Source organism: Mauremys reevesii, linkage group 26, assembly GCF_016161935.1.
Source record: "Mauremys reevesii isolate NIE-2019 linkage group 26, ASM1616193v1, whole genome shotgun sequence".
Taxonomy (NCBI): Eukaryota; Metazoa; Chordata; order Testudines; family Geoemydidae; genus Mauremys; species Mauremys reevesii.
Genome location: NC_052648.1, coordinates 7,337,473 through 7,364,392, shown reverse-complemented (window position 1 = coordinate 7,364,392; position 26,920 = coordinate 7,337,473). Strand labels below are relative to the sequence as shown.

At 48.6% G+C, this 26,920-nt stretch overlaps 1 protein-coding gene across 13 annotated transcripts in view; it reads right to left on the bottom strand.

The window, feature by feature from the left end:
- PTPRS (protein tyrosine phosphatase receptor type S) overlaps positions 1 to 26,920 on the bottom strand; it is a 245,435-nt gene that overhangs the window by 94,119 nt on the left and 124,396 nt on the right. For all 13 annotated transcript variants that reach the window (XM_039515199.1, XM_039515189.1, XM_039515194.1 and 10 more), the window contains 2 exons: positions 13,123 to 13,268; positions 11,835 to 11,976 (listed from right to left, as the gene is read on the bottom strand). In XM_039515199.1, the coding sequence (XP_039371133.1) occupies positions 11,835 to 11,976; positions 13,123 to 13,268 (288 nt within the window). The remainder of the gene's footprint in view (positions 1 to 11,834; positions 11,977 to 13,122; positions 13,269 to 26,920) is intronic.

Here is a 26,920-nt window from a genome sequence, read left to right as displayed (position 1 = left end):
GTCTCCAAGAACAGAAGCCTCATGATGCGAGATGAAGAAACCTGGAGGACACCTCTGGGCAGATGTCTGCAGCTGATTCACACTGGCTTTGGAGGGAAACATTTCCAGGTGTTGTGCTTGCTGCATTATTAGAGTCTCCCAAGCACCTTGTTCATACCTGCTCTTGGATTTAATGGTTTAAAAGGCCTCCCCTGGGGAAAAGCTGATGAATTACCTCAAGGCCACTGAACAAAGTAGCGTGAGAAAGTGCAGGGGAAAGGAGAGGGTGCTTCAGTATTCATTTATAATAAATCCTACCAGCGGACATGCTCTGCGCTGGGGGAAAAAAATACATCAACCCGTCTGGGGCGCATGCGCTCACACGCACACAATCATACAAATAACGCCGAGGTCACGGACTAGCAAGCAAAAGCACTCGCCGACGCTGTCTCCTTGTCGCTCTGGAAGGTGGCAGCTCTGTGTTGAGATAATTAACTGTGCTGGAAATGAGGATGAGGAAGAGAGATAAAGCGGGGGTTGCTGCTGCTCTTTTCCCCGGGGTTGGCACGATTGTTTAATCATTTAAAAGGTGCGTGCGCTATGTATTAAATGCTATGCTGAAGCAACATGAAGGATGCATAGTCAAGCACCTGGATGCCAGGAAATGCATAAGTGAGAGTACCCTTTGCCCTTCTCTATAGACATCCAGATCTCATAGAGTTTGACATATGTTAATAAACTAAGCCTCACATCAACACCCCCTTACCCCGCCCAGGATTATCACCAGAAGCGACTTGCCCAAAATCACACCAAAAGTCTACAGCAAAGCCAGGAAGAGAAGAACCCAAGTCTGCTGAGTCCCGTTCCTGCACCTTGCTCATAAGGCCATGAGCACCCCGAACGAGCTCTGATCTCTTGCGTATGTGTGCATGATTTGCCTTTGATACGCTGATCCAATACGATTTCTCTTTGTACCTCATCCAGTGTACTAGATGTCCCAATAACAACCACGTGGGTGAAACAAGACCATCGCTGTGCTCTCCAATGAGAGCACACAGAAAAATGATAAAAGGCAAAAACACCCTATCCCCCGCGGACCAACACTTTCACAGAATGATCCCTCAGTCCTCCTCCTCCTCCTCAAAGAAAACCTGCCCAACACCTTCAGAAGATGAGCCTGGGAGCTTTAAATTCATAACTCTGCTAGACACCAAAAATAATGGATTTAATAAGACACTGGATTTATGGCTCATTACTACAATCTGTAACACACGAACCCTCCTTTGTCTCACAAGTGTAGAGATGTTACTTGCCCACTTCAGCTTGAATGGTCTCTTGCAACATGTGTTATCTCCTTATCTGTTCCACTCTTGTATTTAGCTGTGACACTGGGTTTGTCTAGACAACAAGTAGACACCCGTGTCCGGCCCGTGCTAGCCAACTTGGGCTTGCGGGGCTCGGGATGTGGGGCTGTTTCACTGCTGTGTAGACTTCAGGGTTCAGGCTGGAGCATAGGCTCTAGGATTCTGCAGGATGGGAGGGTCCCTGTAATTATATAACTGAAGACTATCTTAAGGCACAGTTGTGTGTCCAACCTTCAATTTCATATATTCTGACTAAGAGTTTAGCTACAGAACCATAACGCTTCATTACGTTGTATTCGTTTCCTAGGTTTTTGGTTTTTTTAAGAGAAAGAAAAAAAAAACAACAGGCGACCACACAATTTTATAACTGACAAGACCAGCCAGCAAAAGCCAACTGGTGCCTAGCAACGCCATTAGAAACTTGCACGCTTGTAGGCAAAGGGCACAAGTCTGATGGCTTGAATCTGCTATTGCAGCACTGCAGGCTAAGCATGTCTTTCGATACCTACGCATCATTTTTAGAATCAAGATTGAAATAAAGCATATCTTTTAGAAAAACATCCAAACAGGAATTATTCCAGGGAAGTTCTATGGCCTATGTTATACCAGAGGTCAGGCTAGATGACCACAGTGGTCCCCCTCTAGCCTTGGAATGTTTGAATCTATGAACTAATTTTCTTCTGACTTGGCTTAATTTTTAGGTCAAATCAAGATCTACCAAACAAGTCAATTTTGAAGAAAATCTGGTGAGAGCTTTTAAAGTTAGTGAAGCAATTTAAAAACAAAAAATGCAAACTTCACTCTTTTTAAGTACGCCCCTTTCGGACTCAACACTTTCAACTGTGCATTCAAAACTGAAAAAGTATTATTTATTTATTTCCACTGCATGGGCATAGACATGGGTGGGCCATGGCTCACCCAATTAATTTACCAGGCTCACCCAAATCTGAGCCTGTGTGAATGCAGAAGCCAACTTCCATCAGGTTGTGGATCAGGAACCCCGAGGCTAAAGAGTGGGCTCTCAGTTTATCTGTGGAATGCCACGGGTGGCAGGGAGCAGAGAAGCAGCCTGCCCTGCCCGTCGCTGCCTCTGCCCAGAGCTGCAAACTTCTCCCAGCCCTGGACAAATTTGGTGAGAGCTGGGCCCTGTGTAGGTGCCAATCTGCCTCTACTGCCCTGGCTTAATCCATGCCTGCCCGTGGGACTATGGGGATCACTCCTCTTCATTGGCCAGCCCAGCACCCAGGCTCCATGCACTCAAATCCCTTCTCTGCACCCAGTTACCCCCATACAATCCTGCCTCTCAGAGATTTGCTCTGATGTCCTATCTCTGGTCATTGCCCATCCACCATAAATTGGGTCCCACCCAAATTTCCACTCCCAGCTTCACCAGTCACTGCTTTGTTGATCTCAAAAAAAGGCAGACGGGGTTTTGCTTGAGCCTTCCACACATCCACACTGGGCATTACCTTTGGGTAGGGATCACGTGTAGAAAACTTCAGCACAAAAGGCGACTGTTTAGGACAATTACAAACACCTGCAAAAAACAAGGTGTTGCAATGAAGAGAGTTTTGCAACCTTGCCTACAGCAAGTTCTCCCAGGCTTCCCTAATAGTAATAAGAAAGCTCAGATTTATAGAGCCATGTTCATCTCAAAGTTTTCCAAAGTACAGCCATTTTTAGGGAGGGATGGTTGTAGCCAGTACACAGTGTTGTACAAGTTGTGGGGGCAGGGGAATTTTATCCTCTGACACTTACAGGGCCAAACATCTACTTTTACAAGATCCATATGGAGGGAATGGAAGTTTGTTTTTTTTTCAAGTTGCATCTAAAAGCTACACACAAAAGAGTGAACTGCATGGAACTCAACGTATCAACTGCTGCAGGGCGAAGGATGAAATTGACCCTGTTGGGATTTAATCTCTTGGTTTCTAGGAGTCTGGGTTTACACTACCCAGCCAATTCCCCTCCAGCCTGTAGAAGCATAAAGAAAATCCTTGAGCAGGCAGCCAGAGTGGATGCTGGAATGAATGGCTGTGAAAAGTACAGTCCAATTCCAGCTTTCAGAAGTCATGCATACCAGGCCCATGTATGTCTGGGAGAGGACACAGCCACTTGACAGAGAATTGCCTTCCCCTTGATCCTGCTCTCTGGCCATCCGTTCCAATTTCTTTGTGTGTATGCATACATGGCTCTCTGCCCACAGCATCCTTTGCTGGAGAGCTAACATCTCTGTCCAGCTACTTCCTTCCCTTTTAACCAGCCTCTCTCTCTCTCTAGACCCAGCTCCTTCCTCTCTGTGGTTCAAATTCTCAGAGTATTTCCCAGAGCCCCAGGGCTTCTGCCCCGTGGGTTTGAAAATATTTACCAGAGCTCCATTCCGGACAGCTCCAGCTAAATTTAAGCCCTGTCTCAAAGCTAACCCCAGATCCTTCCCCAATGCTTTTCCTTGTTCCTTCCTAATTAACTTCCTCAGCTACCCACTCCCTGCACCCCCTCTTCATTGAACCTCTTCTGCTCCTCCCAACACCAGCGTCTCTCTCTCTCTCCCGCTCAATTTCAGTCTGTCCTCAACACAGCCACCAAGCCTGCTGCCTCCTGATGGTGAAGGGAAGTTAGACAGACAGTTGCATCAGGTACAGAGCAGTCACCCACCCCAGGCTGCTGCTGGACATGATGGCATGAGGCCGTCCGAATGTGCTGTGCATTTGCCCACCCTGCTGTAGCAAACATCTGTCCCTGGTTACTCCGCCTGCGCTGTCTGAAGAAGTGGATGGAAGAATACAATCTGCTTATGTGGGGGGGGGGGGATCCTCCCGTGTATGTGGAGCCTAGAGAAATTCCACAGGCTGGAAGTGGGGTGCTTGTGCCAACCACCTTCCCTTCTCTGTAGGCTTCCATGGAGAATGTCAGCAGCTGCAGTCAACAACAACTGAAAAACACTTCCAAAGCCTCCCCCGTTTCTCTTGCTTTCTCCACACCCTGCAGGACCAGCTTTGCAGGCACAAACTCCGGCCATGTGGGGAAAAGCAGCCACTCTTGAGAATCACAGAATCATAGGGTTAGAAGGGACCGCAAGGGTCCTATCTCGAGTTCTCCCAAGGCTCAGATCCCTTGGGAAATGGAGCAGGAAAGAGAAACCAGCCAGCCTGGCTGGAGTCAGAAAGACACTCCTGGAAGTTGAATGGGTCTGTCCCGTGAGGAGCTGTTGAGTTCTTCTGCTCCTGACGTGTCTCTGCTTCCTGCTTTTGACCAAAGGGACACCACCTCTTATCTGCTGGGCATGACCTTCAAGACATCAGGAGCTTCAGGGGTCTGATCCTGGGGCAGCTGATTCCCAAGTGTATAGGCAAAGGGGGCTACCTCTGACCCCTGAAGCACCAATGGGGACGGTGCCCTCTCTTTCTGTTCCTCTGACCGCCTGCACAGGTGCTACAGGAACCCTGTAACTGCTCATACCTGTGCATGACATGAACGTGCACACACGTGTATATGGACGAGCCTATGACAATGGAGCCGGCACGCCGCAGAATGACTGCTACCCCATTCCCGCATGGCCCGTCAAAGCCAGGCCCCGTGTTCCCACACTCAACGGCGCGCTAGAGTAGCAGCCTCTGCAAGTGACAGACCACGTATGTTCTGTGGGTGAGAAAGACAGGAATGAGGGACACAACAAGGGAAGAGGAGGAGAGGACAGGGGAGGTGGGGAGGGGAGAAGGGGTGAAAGGAGAGGGAGGCGGAGGAAAGCAGAAATAGATGCCAGCATGCTATCTTTCAGAGTCTCTCTGTGATTGTAGAGGTTAATGGATTCATGCTTTGTCCTTTTAACTCTCCCAGCACTTACAAATGGGTCTGGCTCAGGGTAAAGAGAAGTCAATCTCTGCTGTCTGAAAGCCGAGGAAAGGTCAGGAGAAGAATAACTTCAACTGAGGAGGAGAGAGGAGTGGGGTGGGGAGGGGAGAGAAATCTATAAACAACCTGCTGCCCCGTCTGCCTCCCAGGCTTCCAGCTCCTCATCTCACTGGCTCCCACTCAGATTTCATTAAGTGAGGATCCAAGCTACCCTCACACCAGCCAGCTAATACAGGCACCTAACAAGGTCCCGGTGGGCACAGACAGCTAAAGCTTGCTGAGAGCAGCATGCCGCAGGTATGCTGGAGAGGTGCCGGTAGTAATGGGGCTCTGCTGGGCCTGGCTACACACGGAATGAGTCAGGCAGACAGGAGAAGCAAGCTCCCGTTTTGTCGTCTGTCTCGCTGACTGACACTTATCTGATGCCGGTACCTACCAAGTGCAGCTCCTCATTATCTGAATGATGCAGCTCTCCTGTCGGAAACAGCACGTTCCTATTGTTGGGGCAATCCAGAGGCTTCGCTAGTACCAGGACTGCAGGACAAACGCTCTCTCTGCTGCTTCCTCTTAAGCTCAAGTCGTGGAAACCTCCTCCCCAGGAACTATTACAAAGGCACCTTCCTCAGGAACCATCACAGCTCCCCAGAAATAAGTGGCAGCCTATTGAACACAGCTCCAGACCGCTCTGTGGCACCCAGAGACAGGCTCAGTCTTGTCAGAGAGCAGCCTTCCTAAGCCGTGATGCCACAGATTCTATAGGGAGCGACAACCTGCCACGTGCCACTGATGGGAGCTTAAGTGCCACACTGTGAAGAAATGTAGGAGTGACATGGAGACTCGGAGACACCTGCATGAAGGGTGCTGGGCGAGTGACAGAGACAAACAGGGCTGTATGAATGGCGTCAGGCGAGCAGCACGGACACAACTGCACCAAGGGGGCCGTTTGCGATTGGGCCATGGATCTGTCTATTTCAAAGACAGCTGGCATTTTGACAACAGGAGGCCACCAGCTGGACAGCAGGAGGGTGTTTGCTATCACAGGTGGAGGTGCTTTGCTACATGAGCTTTGTGTTAAATCTTTGTTCATCACAGTAAATCAGGGTCCTGTGCATAAATTCAGCTGACCAAGTCACACAAGAGAACAGGATGACTGGCTCCTTACACACCTAACTATAAAGTGCAGGAAAACAGCTGTGTGATCTTGGGGGACTTTACTTTGAGTGACATATGCTGGAAGTCTCATGCTGCCAGCAGTAAAACATCCTTGGACTATGTAAATACTACAGATGTCAATTTCCTAACTCAAAAAGTGTTGCATGCAACACAAGTGAATTCTATATTAGACCTTGTCTTGATAGATAAAGAGGATCTGACCACAGAACTAAACATTAATGGTAGCTTAGGCAATCATGACTTGATTACATTTATAATATGCAAACAAAAAAAAGTCCAGAACAATAATAGCTGAAAACGATAAAAGCTGAAAACAATTATGAGCTGAATCAGCTGGGAAGAAGAATTTAATCAGAACATTGTGCGTGGTAATTCGGAATTGTTTAAGAACCCTTTACTAGATGCCCCAAAAGTCATAATCAAGGAATACGGCTATACTGGTTAAAAAACTTAGAGGGGAAGTGAAAGCAGCTACAAATTAAAAAAAACAACACCCCATAATAAATGGAAGGATGGGGAAGTTGATAGCAAGTAATATAAATCAGATGTTAGGAACTGTAGAAAATTGACAAGGGAAGCAAAGGGACACAAGGAGAAATTTATGGTCAGCAGAGTTAAGGACAATAATAAGTTTTTAAAGTATATTAGGAGTAAAAAGAATTCTAACAATGGCATTGGTCCATTACTAGATGGAAATGATAAAATTATCAATAATAATGCAGAAAAGAGATGTGTTCAATAAATATTTCTGTTCTGTATTTGGGAAAAATGATGTAGTCATCATTTGATGGTGAGAACACTTTTTCCATTCCACTTGTATCTCTGGAGGATGTTAAGCAGCAGCTACTAAAATTAGACATTTTAAAAATAACTTGCATCCAAGAGCTTTAAAAGAGTTGGCTGAGGAGCTCACTGGACTGTTAAGGTTGCTTTTCACTAAGTCTTGGAACTGTGTGTCAATATTTAACAAGGGAAACAGGATGATTTGAGTAATTATAGGCCTCTCAGTCTGACACTGATCCCAGGCAAGATAACGGAGTAGCTGATTTGGGACTAAATTAATAAAGAATTAAAAGATGGTAATGTAATTAATGTCAATCAACATGGTTTTATGGAAAATAGATCCTGTCAAACTAAACTGATTTTTTTAATGAGATTACAAATTTGGTTGATCAAGATGATAGTGTTGATGTAACATACTTAGACTTCTGTAAGGCATTTGACTTGGCAGCACACGACACTTTGATTAAAAAACTAGAACAATATACAATTAACAGGGCACACATTAAATGGATTAAAAGCTGGCTAACGAATGGGTCTCAAAATGCAATTGTAAACAGGGAATCATCACTGAGCGGTGTGTTTCTAGTCAGGTCTCAGAGGGATTGCTTCTTGGCCCTACGCTATTTAGCATGATTATAAATGACCTGGAAGGAAACAAAATCATCCCTGATAGTGTTTGCACATGACACAAAAACTGGGGGAGTGGCAAATAAAGAAAAGAGCAGATCACTGATATAGAGCAACTTGGATTGTTTGGTAAACTGGATGCAAGCAAATGATGTGTGTTTTAATATGGCTAAATGTAAATGTATACACCTAGGAACAAAGAATGTCGGCCACACTTTCAGGATAGGGGACTCTATCCTGGGAAACAGTGATTCTTCAAAAGATTTGCGGGTGGTGGCGGATAATCAGCTGAATATGAGCTCCCAGTGTGACACTGTGGCCAAAAGAGGTAATGCATAAATGGAGAATCTCAAGTATGATTTGAGAGATTATTTTACCTTTGTATTTGCCACTGTTACAGCCACTGCTGGAATACTGTGTCCAGTTCTGGCATCCATAATTCAAGAAGGATGTTGATAAACTGGAGAGAGTTCACAGAAGAGCCAAGAAAATGATGAAAGGATTAGAAAACCTGCTTTATAGTGATAGATTCAAGGAGCTCAGTCTATTTAGCTTAACAAAGAGAAGATTCAGGGGTGACTTGATTAGTCTATAAGTATCTACATGAGGAACAAATATTTGCTAATGGGCTCTTCAGTGAAGCAGAGAAGGTATAAAACAATCCAACAGCAGGAAGTTGAAGCTAGACAAATTCAGACAGGAAATAAGACATGCACTTAACAGTGAAGGTCATTAACATTTGGAACAATTTACCAAGTGGATTTTCCCTCACTGGCAATTTTTACATCAAGATCGGATGTTTTTCTAAAAGATCTGTTCTAGGAATTATGCAGGGGCAGTTCTCCAGCCTGAGTTATACAGGAGGTCAGACTACATCAGAGGTTCTCAAAGCGGGGTGCGTGGAATTTATTCAGGGTGGGGGGGGGCATACGGGAGGGCGTGAGAAACTTTAGGAGGAAAAAACCCAACCCCCTTACTGTGCACAGGGACGCGCACATCAATACAAATTTGGCCGCTTCTGGAGGGGCACTTCGTGTGTGCGCCTCCTGCTGCTGGAGGAGCTTCCTCTCCCCCGGAGGCCAGAAGAGCCAGCTCTCAGCTCCTCTGGCCCCAGGGCCACAGACAATCTCTTGCCCCAGCCCCAGAGGAGTTCTGCGCCCCTGTTGATTGCAAGGGGGGGGCGTACCCCTGCTTGCCCTCCCTTGCTCTGACCGTGCATGTTTTACTCACAGCAATGAGTAACTAGCCAAGCTGATTCCTCCAGACATATCAGGCCCTCACATGGAGTTGTGCATTTGTCTCTAGATGGCGCTGGGCATTTTGACGGATTTCTGCGAAGCTTGCCTAGCATTATGCAAAGTCACTGCCATCTGAACGTGGATCCGTTTGCTACAACGCATTGTGCACGTTTAATTGTAAGCACGGACCACAATCGCAGCTTTGCTTTCGCTCTTATCACAACGGATCGTTGGCTCATTCGTGCAACAGGAAAAAAAAACCAATTCGAGTGAAAAAACAAAAGTCGAAATGGATTCAAGTGACGCACCGCCACTGCATCTATCGGTATATGTACGTGTGTGGTGGGAGGGGTGAGAGTGTGAATTGCTACAGACACTGGACTAGATGATCATAATGGTTCCTTCTAGCTTAGGCATCTATGAATTAGGAACCTGCTCATGGGCCATTCAGCAAAAGGACTTTAAAAGCTACCGGAAGGAATCCTTTGCAACTGACAGATCCATACAGCCTGATGGGCTGGGAGCTCATATGTCATGCTCTGCCATGAGACTGGCTGGGAACTCTGAAACTTATCACTAAAGATGCAGAAACAGCTCCACAACCAGTGCTCCTACCGGAAGTACCCAGACATCCAACACATTCCTACAGCATTTCCTCTTGGGAGCTCCCCACCCAGGCAGTGCTCTCACACCTTTCCTACAGCAACACCTGCTGGGAACACCCTCCCAGCTAGTGTATACACCATTCCCTATAGGGCCTTCCCATCAGGATAATTTACAAGACATTCTTGTCTGAACCAAGAATCTCATACCTCTCCTCCCCAAAAGTGGGTTCATTCCCGTTAGCAGGTTGGCTTTGTTCCATGTTGTAGCGGTTTTAGATTTCTGGGACTAATAAATAACCACCCAGTAGACAGGAAACATCTGGAGGCATCAAAAGCAGGAGAATAACGACAGCAGGCCCTGCATCTCCCCCCGGCAGTCCCCAACACACACACACTGTGCTCACAGAGAATGTTTCAAACAGATGAAACGTAACAAGAGTCCGTAGACATATCCCTTACAGTGGGGACTGGTATGAGAGAATGAAAGGCAGACAGGGTCTTGGGGGAGAATGCGGCATAAGCCAGAGGTTCTCAACCTTTTTCTTTCTGAGACACCCCACTCTCCCCAACATACTATAGAAACTCCACAGCCCACCTGTGCTGCCACAGCTGTTTTTCTATATATAACCCCCCTGAAACCTGCTCATGGCCCCCACAGCTGAGATCCACTGGTGTAGGCAAAGGCAAGAAGGGGCCCAAGGGAGAACAGGGGAGGGAGTTACCCAAAAGAGGGAGGGAGGGACCTGGACAAGGAAAGCGAGCTGGAGCGGAACCTGTCACGCTGGAGCTCAGCCTCACTACATCAAATGACAGGTGCTCTCCTGGGTCCCTGGATGACAGGGATTAGATTTCAGAGGAGAAAGATGGAGCCTTCCTGAGCTGTCCATAAACGTCCTGAGAAGGGAGTTTCCATGGGACAGGAGAGAACAGGGCCGAGACAGAAAAGCCACCTGAAACATCTGAGGGAGGAAAGGAGCGAGCAAGAGTGAGGATGTCCCAACACAGTCCCATCTACGCCGAGATAGCTGGGCACAGCTCCTGCACCATGCTCCCACCACGGGGAGGCAACTGAGGAGAAACACTGCCACAGGTGCTGGGGAACATAGTCAGGAAGTGGTGAGCTTCTCCCACCCAGCTGCAAAGAGAACCACTCCCAGCAAGCTGCCCTTAATATAATGCCCCGGGCAGGTGAGGTGCACTCCCGGGGCTGCTGACCAGAATCAGTGATGCTTAGGGAGCAGGCAAAGGTGGGCATTTGTGCCTCAGCCCCACTGCTCATATGGCAACCTCATAAGAACATAAGAATGGCCAGACTGGGTCAGACCAAAGGTCCATCTAGCCCAGTATCCTGTCTTCTGACAGCGGCCAATGCCAAGTGCCCCAGACGGAATGAACAGAACAGATAATAATAGAATCATAGAATATCAGAGTTGGAAGGGACCTCAGGAGGTCATCTAGTCCAACACCCTGCTCAAAGCAGGACCAATCCCCCAATCATCAAGGGATCCATCCCTTGTCGCCCATTCCCAGTTTCTGGCAAACAAACAGAGGCTAGGGACACCATCCCTGCCCATCCTGGCTAACAGCCACCAATGGACCTATCCTCCAGGAATTTATCTAGTTCTTTTTTGAACCCTGTTATAGTCCTGGCCTTAACAGCATCCTCTGGCAAGGAGTTCCACAGGTTGACTGTGCGTGGTGTGAAAAGAAACCACTTCTTTTTGTTTGTTTTGAACCTGCTGCGTATTAATTTCATTTGGTGGCCTCTAGTTCTTGTGTTATGAGAAGAAGCAAATAACAAGTCCTTATTTACTTTCTCCACACGTGTCATGATTTTATAGACCTCCATCATATCCACCCCCTTAGTCGTCTCTTTTCCAAGCTGAGAAGTCTCAGTCTTATTAATCTCTCCTCATATGGTGGCTGTTCCATACCTGTAATCATTTCTGTTGCCCTTTTCTGAACTTTTCCAGTTCCAATATATATATATATTTTTTAGATGGGGTGACCACATCTGCACACAGTATTCAAGATGTGGGAGTACCATGGATTTATATAGAGGCAAGATGATATTTTCTGTCTTAATGCAGAACTGATGGGGAAGAAGAGGGGGCAGGAAGGGACAGCTGCGGCAGCCAAACCTCATCACCCAGAGAGCGAGTATCCTTCACCCTGCCGGCACCCCTGCACTGACAGGCCGGCGTGCTCTTTACCTCGGAGAACGGTGAGCTTAGCATGGACGGTGATCTCCCCGTGAGCATTCTGGGCGACGCACTCATAGACGTTCTCGTCCCTGGGAGTCCGGAGGGGCTGGATCCTCAGGACAGCACCCGCGCTCTCATCAAATTCAATGGTCTGAGACAGAAAGGAAGACAGAGAGAGTGAGTACAAGGCCCGGGCATGCTGTCTTGCCCACACAGGGGGCAGCTGCACACGTTGGTCCGGCTACAGCGGCTCCCCCTTCCTGCCCTTTCTTCTCCCCCATCAGTTCTGCATTTCCCCCTCAGGACCAGCCCCAATGCTTACGGGACTGAATTGCACCTGACCCCCCCACCTTCATTCAACCCCCCCACTCAGCCAAAAGACCCGGAACACCAGTGAAAAGATGAGCCTTTGCAGGAGCATGGGGAAGTGGAGACAGGCCGTAAAAACAAAATAAAAAATTCGAGCCCCCTCTATCCCATCTGTCCTATGAGCAGGCGACAGAATGTTCCTCCCAACCCACAGCCGGCTAGCAGGGTAGCGGTCCCACTGTGGGTCAAGACTAAGGGTGTCAATATATGACTACTGCCCTCTCCTGGCCCTGCCACACACTCTTATTTAGATATTACAAATAAATTGGGTCTGGCCAGATATGCCAGTAACGCTCACCCTGGGCTGTGGTAAACCTTAAAAAAAGACTCAAAACAGGCAGGGATAAGGGAGGTGTATTTAAAGAGCTGGCTGAGCTGGAGAAACGTCACATTAAAACAGCCAGTCTAGCTTGTGTTTCTTGGTGGAGAGGAAGAAGCAGCTTTATAATATACACTTAAAAAGAAGCAACAAATTTGCCTAGTCCCCTCTCATTTTGCAAAAATCATACAGCTTAAGCCTCCTAGCTGTTAACGACTGAGAACTCACAACTTCCCCCCCACACACACACTTTTATTAACGTCTTAGGGCATTCATGTAACAAAACTGCCTTATGTCTGCTTTGCTCTTTTTACACACTTACACACACAATAATGTCGACACATCAATCAGCGATGTGATGACGACAGCCTGTGTCGATGTACCTGAGCTAACTCTGATCTAACTCCAGTAACAATAGCAGTGAAGCTGGAGCAGCATGGACTGCAGCACGGGCCGTTTGCTCCAGGACATACCTAGGGTCCCAGGTGGGCTTGTAAAGACCATGCTGCCGCGGCTAGATCAAAGCTAGCTCAGATGTGTTTATACCTGCTTCAGTCACACCTCTGACTGTAGCCGCGTGGACACACGTACTTCCAGGCTGTCTCTTACCTCAAATCTCTGCGAGTTCACTTTCTTCCCCTTCTTGTTCCAGGTGACCCGGGGCTTGGGATCCCCAGTTGCTTGGCATACAAAAGAAGCCACGCCTCCTGACACGCCGATTTGGTCCACTGGTTTTTTAATGAACTCGGGGGGACCTTTAAAAAACAAAACAAAAACAGTAGACAAGCCCTTGTAAATAGCAGTCATAGTTAATAAAAACCCACCATTGCTGATACTATTACAGCTATCTGCCTCCGAGCATCCCAAACCAAATGAAGCCTCCCAGTACTGCTGGCAGGGGAGTTTCCATCAGCCCTGTTTTATATACGGGGGAACCGAAGCACAAAGAGATTAAGACCCCCATCCTGCCATCAAATACTTGTGCTTAAGCAGAGTTTTGTTGACTTCAAGGGGAGTCCGCACAGATTCACAAGTCCAGCCACGCGGATCCAATGGTGGGATCAGGGGTAAAAGTCACTAGCAGAGCTGGGGAGTTACCATGGAGCCTGTCAAAACACTAGTTTCCAAGGAGACACCTTCCTTGGTGCTGCCCGGCCCCTCAGTTTCCAAAGGGGGCACCTGCTTCTTTGTTCCATGGCTGCATTACTCTCTTTCTGGTGACTTAGAAGACAGAACTCAAATGTCCCGTGAAACTTTACACCAACCCATTGGCGTATCTCTATATACAATGCTATAACTGGGGGGACACAGAGCCCCTGGAATAGGGGGAGCACCTAGGAGGCATGGGGGAATAGGAGTGCACCCAGAGCCTCTGGCATGGGGGAAATGGAGGATGCTAGCATGGGAGAGGGGGCACACAGAGGTGAATAAAGAGAAACTAGGTGGGCATGGGGGGAAAGGATGGGGAATAGGGGTTCACCCAGATCCCTTAGGCATGGAGGACACTGCTATGGAGGGAATGGGGGGCACACAGAGCCCTTGCCATAGAGACAATGTAGGACAATGGTATGGGGAGGGAGGAGGACATGGCACGTGGCAGGAGGAATGTGGGGGACACACAAAGCCCCTGGGATCCAGGAGAGGGTGGGGGTGAGGTACAGGGAGTCCCTAAAAAAAGAGGGAAATGTGAGGAGCCCCTGGTGTGTGCAACATGCTTAGCCTACAGAAGCTAGGAAGTGTGCGACCTATTTTTGTGTCTGTGCGCGTGTATGTGTATTTTTACACACACACACACACACACACACACACACACACTGCACGTTGGAAAAGTGATCTGACAATGTAGAGCAACAAACCAAATTCATCACCACTTGAAACAATCAAGTTGTCAAAACTGAGTGCACAGCCAGAGTTTGCGGACTGCTCCTGCAGCTTCCCCCCCGCAAGAGACTCTGCAGGCTTTGAAACCCAAAACCCGGAGATCTGCGCAGCTCAGAGAGGACTCCAACAGCCCCTCAAAAGCCTCTCACATCCAGCTGCTCAGAGATGCAGGGATGCCTGGGGGGGGGAGAACCCACTCACATCTGCGGGCTGGGTTTTATCCAGCAGGGACCTGACACTCCAACCTTTAGCAACTCCTTCCCTAGCCAGTGACACCCCTCCGAGCCTGACCGCCTTCAAGAGCACCTCTGGAGGAAGAGGGAGAGGGGAAGACTGGGCAAACATTACAAACAAGAAAAGAGTCAAGGGGCTTCTGGCGGGAGGAGGGCTAGGCAAGGAGGAGTCTGTCTAGAACAGTGGTTCTCAACCTTTGTGGACCGCAGCGTTACCTGGGCTGCAGGTTGAAAACCACAGCACTCCTCCCCCGGCCACACCTCTATGCCCAGCCCAAGCCAGGATCCTGCTGTAGGGGGCCGGGCAGCAGCAGAATCTCCCAAAGAGGCCTTCCTTCCATGTCCGTTCCAGCTCTAACCTGCTCTCCCAGCACAGTTTCCTCTAGCCTAGTTAGTTTAAAATTGACTGAAATATTTAAATCACAAGGCCACAGCTGTGTTCAAATAAAAATCACTCAGATCATAAAGTTGCCGTCTGTTATTCTTGTGGAAGTAGACCACACGACTGTGAAATGTGCATATTTATATGTACATATTCAGGGTCTATAAAGCAAGATGCAGACAGCCTACAAAAAATATATAAAGAGAGAGCTTCAGAAGAGGGTGAATGGGAGCCCAGGAAAAGTCCCAAGTGAATTGCAGTGATCTAATGTGAAGAGGAAGTGCCCTCTTCTCCTTCCAAGCTCCGTCTCCTTGCTGGGAAACTAGTATATAAATAAAAGTGTGTATGATGGAATCGAGTATTTGTTTCCATGCTGGAGGTAAATACAATTTGTTGGAGCTGTTTATGTCCTGCTGAATGCTGTGTGCACAAGCATTAGATTTATAAATATCTAAATCTATATTTAGAGAGGTCACAGAGTTGCTTTTGCACGGTTACAGCTCAAGGTTGTCAGAAAGTCCTGTTGGAAACTCCTGCATTCAAGAATTTGTCATTTGCTTGTAAAAATCTGCTCTGGGCTAAAACTTAAATGCACAATCTCTGCCCAAGGCCTTATCTCTCCCCTGTCCCCCCTGCCTCCTGAGTTAAAATCTGAAAAGTCCACACAGGTCAATTTTTGAGCTGTACCAGAACAACTGAAAAGGTCAAGGGTTTCTTAAAGACATCAAAGTTACACACTAGTCTTAGAATCAGATTCTTTACTAAAATTAAAAATCTAGCCTGTGCCTAATCGTCCATAATATCGACTATTATTTTAGAAGGCAAGTTATTAGAGCAAACTACAGGAGCTAGGACTCTCCGGTTCTACTTCTGGCTCTGGGAGGGGAGTATGATCTAATGGTTACAGCAAGAGAACTGAGAACCTGGACTCCTAGGCTCTATTTCTGGCTCCATCATTGAATCATTGTATGCTCATGGGCAAATTGCTTAATCCGTGGCTCAGTTACCCACATCTGTAATCTGGGAACAATAGGTACTTGTCTTGTATGGCGGCTGTGCTGCTAAATTGCATATAAAGCATTCCCTACAAATGGAAAGAACTACAAACTATTAAGCTGGCAAATGAGAGTTAAGGGGGTGGCGAGAAAATCAATTCAAGAGGAGTTACTGTTTCTAAAACTCTAGGTCCCTCAGCTCCAGCATCTGCCTCTAATCTCTGGTAACCACAGCACCCACCCTGATTCCCACACTGGTCACATAGGTGCCACCGACCCCAATCCCAATCAAGCGCATGAAAGTGTTCTCCCCTCGTCATATGAAATAGAAATGAGGCTGCTACAGAATTCCCACATGCTGCACCAGAGAGTCACAGAATCCAGGGGCTTTGGTGCAGAATTCAGATCCAGCTTGCACCAGAATATGCAAGGTCTTGGTTAGAATCCCTGATATATTGTGTAAATGACTCTGGGAACCTTCATAACACACAGGTGCTATATGAAAGTAAAAAGATATTAGCACAAGCAACCAGAGGGTCTGTGTATTTCTTCTGACATGCCAGGCCTGTAGTTTCTTGATTTTTGGGGGTGGTTTTTTTTGGTAGTTATTCTGAGACACTCATTTTTCCAGACATCACTGTTACATTCGAGGAGGTTTTATACCATTTCACCAATCCTCCCAGGGGGTTACAGATGAGTGGATGGAAACACAAAAGCTGTCCCCTCACTGACCTGGTCCTGGAAAGCCATAGCCTGATGCTCCTTGGGAGCAGGGCACGACGGATTTTATTTTTTTCCTCCGTTTGCTGATTTAAAAAACCAGCTTTTTCTGGGAGAGCCTGAATCAAACAGGAGGGGAAGATGCTTGGATTCAAAGAACCTTCCTATGAGGAGAGGCTGCCTGTGGGGTTTGTTGCCCAAGAGATGAGGCTGCAAAGACGCCCGCTGTGCACCTGTGATTTTTTTTTTTTGCACTGCTTAATGGAAAGCCCATCAACCTAAACAGAACCTTCCATTCCAGTGAGGGCCCGCCCACCTCCTACTCACTTCCCAAAAGGAACAGCCAGGGGCAACCCCGACACACTGGACGTTGACAGCAGACAGCAACAAAACCTCTCTTTCCTGCTCTGATTGTGTTTAGGTGGAGCAAGCAGTCTGCCTCCTCCCCCTCTTTTGGGGCAGGATGCCATCCCTCTGACCCTGTCCCCACCCTGCCCCCAAGCATGTTCTGTTCTTACCTTACAACACCCAGGATGCCTGGCAAGGACATTCTTCCCATCAGGGTGCCTCTCTCTCTCTGTCTGGCTTGACCTGCTCTAGCACTTGTAAGTGGGCTCTTTGTGCCCCTGTTGAGAAGGGAGCTGACCCACATGCAGCATCACCATTTTTGAGCCTGTGTCGGGGCCTTTAGGAAGAAACGGGTTTGGGATCTTCAGCTCATCTCCCAGGCACACGTGGGTTTATGGGACATCTCACTGGAGAGGCATGACAAGATGTCACTTCTGGTGGCCTTAGAGAGTTAAATGACACGATGTTGGGAGCACTACCAACTTCTCTCTCCTTGCCCAGTTCTTTCACAAGGAACCTTAAAGGAAAAGCTCTTATCTCATCTTTTGCAAAGCCCTTGCAAGAACAAGCCACCTCCTTACGACACATGCAAGCTAAGAGAGTCTGAGGAACTTTGCAGCAAAGAAGAACTGTGGGGAGGCTATCTAATCCTGTAAATCCGAATAACCCACAGGAGGTGCACCATGAGGCGTAGTAAGCGATGAACAGGAGAAGAGGACAGCCCAGTATATGCTTGTCTGAAACATCAGAAACTGAAGAAAGAGTGAGAGAGACTGAAAAATCAGAGGTGGTTTAATAAGGCAGGCGGGATTAACATATCTGAACTGACAGCTGAAGGAACAGAATTTAGTTGCTGACTCACTCCACCTATCTTGTCTTCCTCTTTCCTGTCAAATCTGGTCCCCAGATGGACACAGCAGCCCTGTAGCTGTGATCTTCAAGGGGTAAAGAGGACAAGAGAAATATTTAGCCCAAGAGTGCAGAGTCTTTTGTTTATAAATATAATGGATGCAGCACACACTTCCTCCACATTGTCTCACCAACATACTCCAGTCATCAGCTGGTGGGACATGCATCCAGGGTTGAGCGGGAAGTTTGTTCGCCTCCACTCTGCTGAGGCAGCAAACAAAAGTGCCACCTGTGATGAGGGTTTTCAGGGATGTTAGTATCTACCCTGCTTGCTAGGAATTGGATAGTAACCACCAACTCTGTTCATAAAGGTCACCAAACAGCCGTCAGAATTTAATAGCCTTCGGTCACTACCAGCATAGACTAGATCTGAACCAGTGACTTAGAGTTACACACCTGGTACCGATCGTCGTAGACAGTGCTATGTGGACGGGAGAGCTTCAACATAGCTGCTGCCTGTCGCGGAGGTGGATTGACTGCACTGACGGGAGAAGCCCTCCCATCGGAGGAGTAGCACCTTCACTACAATGCTACAGTAGCACAGCTTTTTAAATGTAGACCTGCCCCTCAGACTAGACTGATTCTCAAAGAAAATCATGTCAACCTTCCAGATCAATTCTTTGAGATACTCCTGGCTGACCTAGGCTAAAACTCCCTAGGTGCTAGATCAGGGGTACGCAACCTATGGCATGTGTGCTGAAGGCGGCACGCCAGCTGATTTTCAGTGGCACTCACACTGCCCGGATCCTGGCCACCAGTCCGGGGACTCTGCATTTTAATTTAATTTTAAATGAAGCTTCTTAAACATTTTAAAATCCTTATTTACTTTACATACAACAGTAGTTTAGTTATATATTATAGACTTATAGAAAGAGACCTTCTAAAAATATTAAAATGTATGACTGGCACACAAAACCTTAAATTAGAGTGAATAAATGAAGACTTGGCACACCATTTCTGAAAGGTGGGGAGGGATAGCTCAGTGGTTTGAGCATTGGCCTGCTAAACCCAGGGTTGTGAGTTCAATCCTTGAGGGGGCCACTTAGGGATCTGGGGCAAAATCAGTACTTGGTCTTGCTAGTGAAGGCAGGGGGCTGGACTCAATGACTTTTCAGGGTCCGTTCTAGGAGATAGGATATCTCCATTAATTTATTTATTTTTTATAAGGTTGCCGACCCCTGTGCTAGATTATTTGAGACGAAGACAGTTTGGGAGATGTGTAGAGGGCTCAGGAGATAGAAAACAATGGCGCTTTCTCTCTCTCTCCTATCTACACTATGCGACCAATATTTCACACCCTCCGGACCAGAACCTGCCCTATGCTGAGGATGTTTGAGCGTACAGCCCCACTCTCCAGGAAAACAGGACTGGCCAAAAGCTGAGGAGCACAAGCTTTAAGGAGACTCGTATCTTCTTAAAACCGCCCTCTCAATGGAGGGGAAAAAAACAAGTCCCCAATCCACCACCACCTCTTCTATGGCCAAAGAACAGGAGGGAGAGGAAACCCATGCCCTGATTTTTAGCCCCACCCTGGAGCAAACTATGTCCCCAAACCATCATGGATGCTTTGTATGGAGAGGCCCCCCCCTTTGGGGGGGGGGGGGGAGAAGGAACGGACATGGGACCTGAAACTCTTTTCTGATAGTTGTCCATCCCCCTTTCCTTCTCCTGGCAGAGAGGGTCCCCTCCACCCACCCAGTCCCCGGGTGCCGGCTGAGAATTGTCTCAAGGGCACAGCCCAGGGAAAAGGCTGGAGCTGTCAGGAAAACAGAAGCAAAAGGAAGGTCTGGACTGCTCCGTCGCTATAGTAACCGGCCCACATCTCTTCTCTTTACACAGGCCTGGCTTATTTCCTCTCCTCCTCAGGTGGAAAGTGGGGGGGAGTGCGAATCTTTCTAGCGCCGCTGAGGGGAGGACGGTACCTCACCCTGCTGCCAGCTCCCCCCGCCTGGGGAAAACCCCTGACGGCATCAAGGGCTTCCCACAGAGAGAGAACAGCAGCACCACCAGCTTGAAGGCAGATTCCCCGGGCAGGCCCCTTGACTGGCAAACGCACTCCCCACATGTTGCTCCACCTTTCCCCTTCCCCAGCTCCTCAGGGTGCCTTCCCTTCTGTCTCACTGCCCTCGTACTGGGCTGGCGAGGAGAGGCAAAGAGCAGCTGGGGGAGAGAGGAAGGGGTAGCGCAGCCAACCACTCTAAGATGGTTGCCAGCAGGGAGATCTGGCCATGCTCTGTCTGAACCTAACAAGGGACTTTTCAAAACACCCATCTCCCTGTTGTTGCTGTTACCTGTCCCCACGGTTTTATCATCTCTCCCCTAGCCGAGGTGGGCAGCTCCAGCTGACTGTAGGCTGGAGAATTCATCTTTGCATCAAGCGTCAGCTCCCTCCATGCCCCTCCGCCTCCAGGAAAGTGCCACAATGGACAACAAGTCAAGACAAACAATTTATTCTTTCAGTCGGCCCCGGGGCAGAGAGCAACATGAGCCTGGCTGAAAGAGGCCCCTCGCCCACAGCAGAAAAAAAAAAAAAAAAAAATCAACGGAGACAAAAGAAAGCCAGTTACAAAACGTATATTTTAAAAGGTTTTGCTTCCACTTTCCAGGGCCCCCGGTCTCTGCAGTCAGCATTGTGTTGGAGGCCTACGCGCCAATCATGCTGACCCAAGGAGTCTGCATGTGGGGACACCAGATTTCAACTCCTACCCATGTTGGTGAAAGAACACTCATTATTCCCCTAGCATGAAGAACAGAGAGAGAAAGAAAAACTAGACTGTACCTGAGACAGCCTGGGAAGAATGCAAGAGCATAGGAAGGAACAGACATGCAGCCCAAGCTGCTACGGCATCAAAAAAGTCTCCCCTCAACTGAGGTCCTTAAAATAACTTGGGGTGGCCCTCACAGACCCTGCTTCTCTGGACATTTTGCAATGGTTGCTGTGCCAGCAAACAGATAACCATTCGGATATTTCCTTCTCCATTTTCTTGTGTCGGTTACCGTACAAAGTACTTGTCTCCACAAGAAAAATGGGTCAAGGTGAGGTCGGGGCATGTTAGCAAAGTCCTATCTTCTTCCTACTGTGGAGACATTGAGCTGCTCAAGGTGCACATTGGAATTTGCCCTAATGCACCTCAGCCTGCTCCAGGGGGGTAAAAGGTGCTGGAACACTAGGAAAAAGGTGACACAGAAGCCCGGTTTTGTGGGTAAGGCACTGGACAGAGACTTGGGAAACCTACATTCATTTCCTGGCTCTGTCACAGGCTCCCTTTCTCTCTCTCGCTCTATGCTTCAGCTCCCAACTGTAAAATGAAAGTAATAATCCTTCGTTTCTCCCACCCTTTGTCTGCCTTGCCTGTTAGACTCTAAGCTCTTTGAGGCAGAGACTCTCTCTCACAATCAGTCTGCATAGTACCCAGCACAAGGGGGTCCCGATCTTGGCTAGGCCCTCGCGCAAAATCATGATGCATAGAGTAATGAATAATAGTCTACTAGAATGACTAGAGCCAGCAAGGCAGGGACTCTCGCCAAGGTCAAACAGCTTCATGAAAACAGAAGGAAGTTCTGGCATCTCCCACTATGCCCTGTAATTCTAATGGGAGCATCTCCCTTGACAAGATGGTACTCTCTCACAGGGCACGTGTGATAAGGAAGGAGCCAGGCTGAACCAGGAAGAGTTCACTCCAGACAGCAGAAGGGTAAAAACATGCTCCTTTCCCTTTGTTCTTTTTGGGCTGAAACCTTCTACTGATTTAGTGAAACTCTCTCTCCATTTTCACAGCTGCCAACAGTTTTATGATTAGAAAAAGAGCTTTACCACCCCCACCCCACAGTAACTAGATCGCCATGCGGCAGCTTTAATCTCCACTTTTAACATGTCTCTCTGAGTCTGTGATCCAGGTGCCACTAAATATTGCATGGATGTTTGCTGACTTAGGCAACGGCACTCACACCCACAGCCTCATTTGGGTGTGTGTGCTAGATACATACACCCAGTGCTTGAGGGAGAAAGGGCAGAGACAGAGCTGAAGCGCTAGGGCAGAGAGACAGGGAGGGTAACGGATGGTGGGAGTGGGAGAGAGAAGAGAAGAACTATATGGCAAGGTAGACCTACAGTTGGGTAAAAACGAAGAGAGGAAAGAGCTAGAGAGGTAAAGGGTGAGGACAGAGGATGACAAAGGAAAACGGGGCTAGTGGAGGGGGGAGACCAACAGGAAGAATTTAAAGGGACCAGGAAAGGGAACTGCATAGGGACAGCAAGGGAAGAGAGCAGACAACGGAGGGAAGCTAAGGAGAAGTTAACACAGGAGAGAGGAGCAGATTTAAGACAGATGGAGAGTGGGGGAAAGAGCGAATGTGACGTTCGAAAGGGAGACTGTTCAAAGCACCAGCGTAAGGGAGCGGAGGTTGGGGTGGAGACAAGAAAGCTGTATCCATAATTTACATTTCTCTACATGAGAGAAATGAGAACCGCAGACTGGAGCAAGGCTGGTGCAGGGGGGTGTCTCTATGGAGATGCTCAATGAGACTGAAAATACCCCTCAGAGAGCTCCTGCTGAGACTTGTGTTGCCTCAAAATCCACAGTTTTACTGACAGATCCTTTATTTTTTTCAGGTCTGCTTCTCGGTGCCTCGCAAATAAAATTAAAATGAGAGCTTTCTGACAGAACAAACAAACAGGGAGTGAATTATATTCCATTTCCCCGTCAATACCTTCTCCCCAACCTAGTCGTCTTATCATCATAAAAAGTCCATTAGCAGTAATTGGGGAAGCAGCAGGATGCAGGGCCGCTATGTGGAACACAAGCAGGCTCGCTCACCAACTGGCCTTTTCTGGGAAGGCAGACAGGATAATTATAGTCTGCAGGCAGAGATTTCCTCTGCCTGCCAGTGCTTCTTAGCTCCCTTCAGGGAGACCGGACTGGCAGGGCTGAGGTGGGGAGAGAGAGAGCAGAGACATTTTGTTAGCGGTAACATCTTTCCCTTGCTATCCACTGGCACTGGCCCAACAAGCCCAGGCAGCTGTTCTGCTTGCCCTTAGCCCAGCCCTCCTGGGCCGGTTAATTACTTTGGCTTATGCAGCCTCTGGCCTGTCCTTCCACAGGAAAATATGTCATTTGAAGAGCTCCCTCCTTCCCCCTCCCCCGCGCCTCCGTCCCCCCACAGGTTTCCACAGATGATGACACAGCAGCGGGTCAAAGGAAGGGGGTTTTGCCCCCATACACAGAGCACGAGAGGAAGTGGGAAAAGACAGGCCAGTCAATAAATGTTTCTTGCCCCACCATGTCACGTGTTAGCCATTGCGGAGTCACCACAGGATCTGACTACTGTCAGCCATGTCCATCCTCCCTCCCGTGCTGTTCGCCCTGACCCCTTGTAGCAGGGCAGGGATTGCAGCACTAACTTTTACCACGAGTCTACCTAGCACACTTTTGGGGGCTGTAATACATATATTGCCACTGGGATAATCTTTGTAAGGCACTCAGACCTGATACTTCAGAAGTGGAAAGATAGGCCCGTGGTTAAAGCACTGGAGTGAGGACTCAGGAAAATTGGGTTCAGTTCCTCGCTCTGCCCCAGACTCTGGGTAAGTCTGTGCCTCAGTTTACCCACCTGCAAAATGGGGACAATAATCCTTCCTTGTTGTCTATTTAGAGAGCAAGCTTTTGGGGATGTGGCCATTGTACAGCACCTAGCACAGTGGGACTCCAATCTCAGTCACGGCCTCTCTGTACTACTGCCATGAAAATATTACTAAGGGTATGGTATGAAAAGGCTTAGATTGGATACATCTACAGGCCTGGAAGGGGTTCAACCTTCTTCTGAAGCATCAAGTATCCGGCACGGACAGAGGCAGCATCCCAGCCTTGGGGAGCTGATGCCCAGATCCAGTATGGCCACTGGGCCTATGGATTATTATTTAAGTGGCATGGTTGGGCTCACGGGGATACAATTTTCGTAACAAACACACACTCAGCACTCATATAACTTTATATCCATAGATCTCAGGAGGCTCAACAGGGCAGGGGATGTCTCGTTATCCCATGCAACAGCCAAGAAAGATAATGCAGAGAGAGGGGACTGGCCCAAGGTCACACAGCAGGTGGGTAAGGAAAGCCCGATGCTCCGCTCATGCCAGTGTAAATCCAGCATAACTCTATTTTATGCTGGTGTAAAACTGGTGTGAGGGGAAAATAGGTCCCACGTCTCCAGTCTCCTGCTGTGGTCCTCTACTCACCTGGACCACACTGCCTCCCCTTGTCCTCCCTCTCTAACAAGACATGATCCCTTCCAGCATGTCACCTTACAATCTAAATGGACAGCATAGATTGGACCCAAACATACTGGGCTAGCCAGTGAAAATGGGCTAGTGACAGTATTTGTAATGACACGGGTTAATGCTGATGGGACGGTAGTTTAAGGGTGTGACAGGGAGGTGGGGCACCTGACCCACGCTGATACGAGGGGGACTTCCAGGTACAGGGGGCAGCATGGAAGAAAACACCAATGGTTGAGGAGGAGAGGGGCAGGATTAACATGGAGCGAATGGGGAGAAGCATTGTCTAGCAGATAGAGCAATGGGAGTCAGATGACCTCAGTTCTAGTCAAGACTAGCCAGGTGACCTTGGCTAAGTCACGTCCCTCGCTGTGCCTCAGTTTCTCCTCCCACCCTCTGTTTTGTCTATTTTGATTGAGAGCTCTTCGGGGAATGAGACTGTCTCTTCCCTATGCTCATGTACAGCACCTAGCACACTGGAGTCCCAGCCTCGGATGGGGCCTCTACATGCTACAGTAAATACAAATAAATAAATAAAGCTATGGGAGCAAAGGAGTTGGTGCTGAAGATGGCAGCTCTCTGGGCAGGAGCCTCACTCGCACTCTCCTCGCTCTGCTCTTGAGGAGATTTGGAGACAGGCAGACAGGAAGCACCTTCTGGTGCCCAGCAGTCAAAGTGAATAAGCAAGTGGAGCCAAGCGCCGAAGGGCCGGAGAGCATGGGAGCAAATGCTGCTGGAGTGGCGTGGCAACACAGGGCCCTGTGGCGTGCAAGCGCTTTCCATCAGCTGTAACAACATCACATCCAATATTTATCCACCAGCCCGGTAACAAGGCGTAACGAGCCAGAGCAGAGGGACAGCTAGGCACCAGAGCAGCTATCTGGCCACCTAATGAGGCCTCCTTGTCCATCACCGTCACAACGACTTTTGTGGTCCGTTTGCAATTGAAACCAACTGGCTTATGGATTTCAGTGGCTGCTTTAAGATGGGAGGCTCTCCTCCCCCCACTCCTGCCCTAGCTTCCTCAAGGGCCAACTTGTTCAAACTGCCTCCACTTAGCCTTGGCTGCCTAGAAAGGTTCAACCTGCCCACAAGCGAGAGAAGATGCAATCAGAAAGGACCTAGCCCTTTGGTCAGCATCGGCTGCTCTGTTTGAGTCATTAAAAGAACTGGAGTCTACAAAAGATACCAGGGCACAAAAATTATCTCCCGTGGGACAGGCCTGAAAGCTCAACAAGAGAGGATTCCAGACCCCCCCATAGGCCATCCTAATATAGCCCAGCCGAAGTCCCCAGCACTGGAAAGTGACAGTGTAGTCAGCTTTGACAGTGCTACCAGATTCCACCCCTTCTCATCCTTCCGCACAGAAAACACATGTTGAAAGAATCCGACCAGACAGGCCCATTCTGATCAGTCACTTGATGATAACATGCACATTTTTGTATATTTAGAAGCCTGTCTGCCTTCCACTCCCTGCCCATCCCATCCTGAAGTGGCTGCATCACAGTGGTAGGCGAATGATCCCAATTAGATTAGATGGATACGTGTGTCTGGGGACCCTCTGGGATGAAAGAGACACTGGATAAATGCAAGATTATTTCTTATACCTCTATTCTTTCGCTCCTGTAAATAAAGCTATCTGAGCTCTCCAAGGAAAAAGGTCTCCATTCTCTTATTTCCAATTATCTCCCACACAGCCCATAGTTCCAACACACCTGCGTGCCTGTTACATCCCCATAAAACTAAGCAGCATTTCTTCGGTTGCAGACAGGGAGAAAGCCAAGGATAAGGCATCGGATCTTGGGTCTGCTCCCAAGTCTGTTGCATCACTGCTGTATCACCTCAGCCAAGTGACTGAAGTCGGCGTTTTCCATTGATTTTTGAGGCAACTCCATTTTAGATACCCAAACTTTGAGACAACTGATCTGGATTGTCTTTAGTCAGCTTCAACCTAAGTTGTGGGAGCAGCTCCGCATGCATGACAAATCGGGCCTAAGCTGCTTCTGGCTGGGAACACGAATATGGAAATACCCAGAGTCAGTGTGCACTTTAAGAATGCAGGCCTGTGATGGAGTGTTCACCCCACACACGCCAGGGAAGGGTTAATCTGGTCAATTAAGCTGGCTGCTCATGCGTGGAGGCTGGACAGGCCTAAGCCGAAGCAAAGCCCAGCTGGGGAAGAGCAGGGCTTGTGGCCAGAGGGGGCTGGGTGAGCCCAACTGGAAGAGGAGACAGGCTACTTCAAGGGCCTGAATGGAAGCAGGGCCCCTGAGGGGCTGTAGCCTGTCTGAACCCCTGAGTGAGGGGAGGAATGTGCCAGCCCCTGGGCTGTGAGCTTGATGAAGGCCCAGGAGCCTGTGGTTAGACAGGAGGGCAGCCTAGAGCAGCAGGGACATGCCTGCTACAAGGCGGCTGAATGCTATGGAGGAGTTCAGGCCCAGCGGGGCCAGTGCATTGTGTCAGGCTGTCAGCTGAGCCCAGTCGGGCTGAAGGTTTGGTTTCATTGACATTTGTTTTGGGCTTTGCCCAGAAGAGGCAGGACTCTGCAAAGTTGTCTGGTCAGAGGGCCAGGACACCCCCTATGGCCAGAATCGACCAAGAGACAGTGGCAGCTTGGTCAGCAGAAGCATTCTTCTGCCAACCTAGCAGCGTCTACACCTGGGAT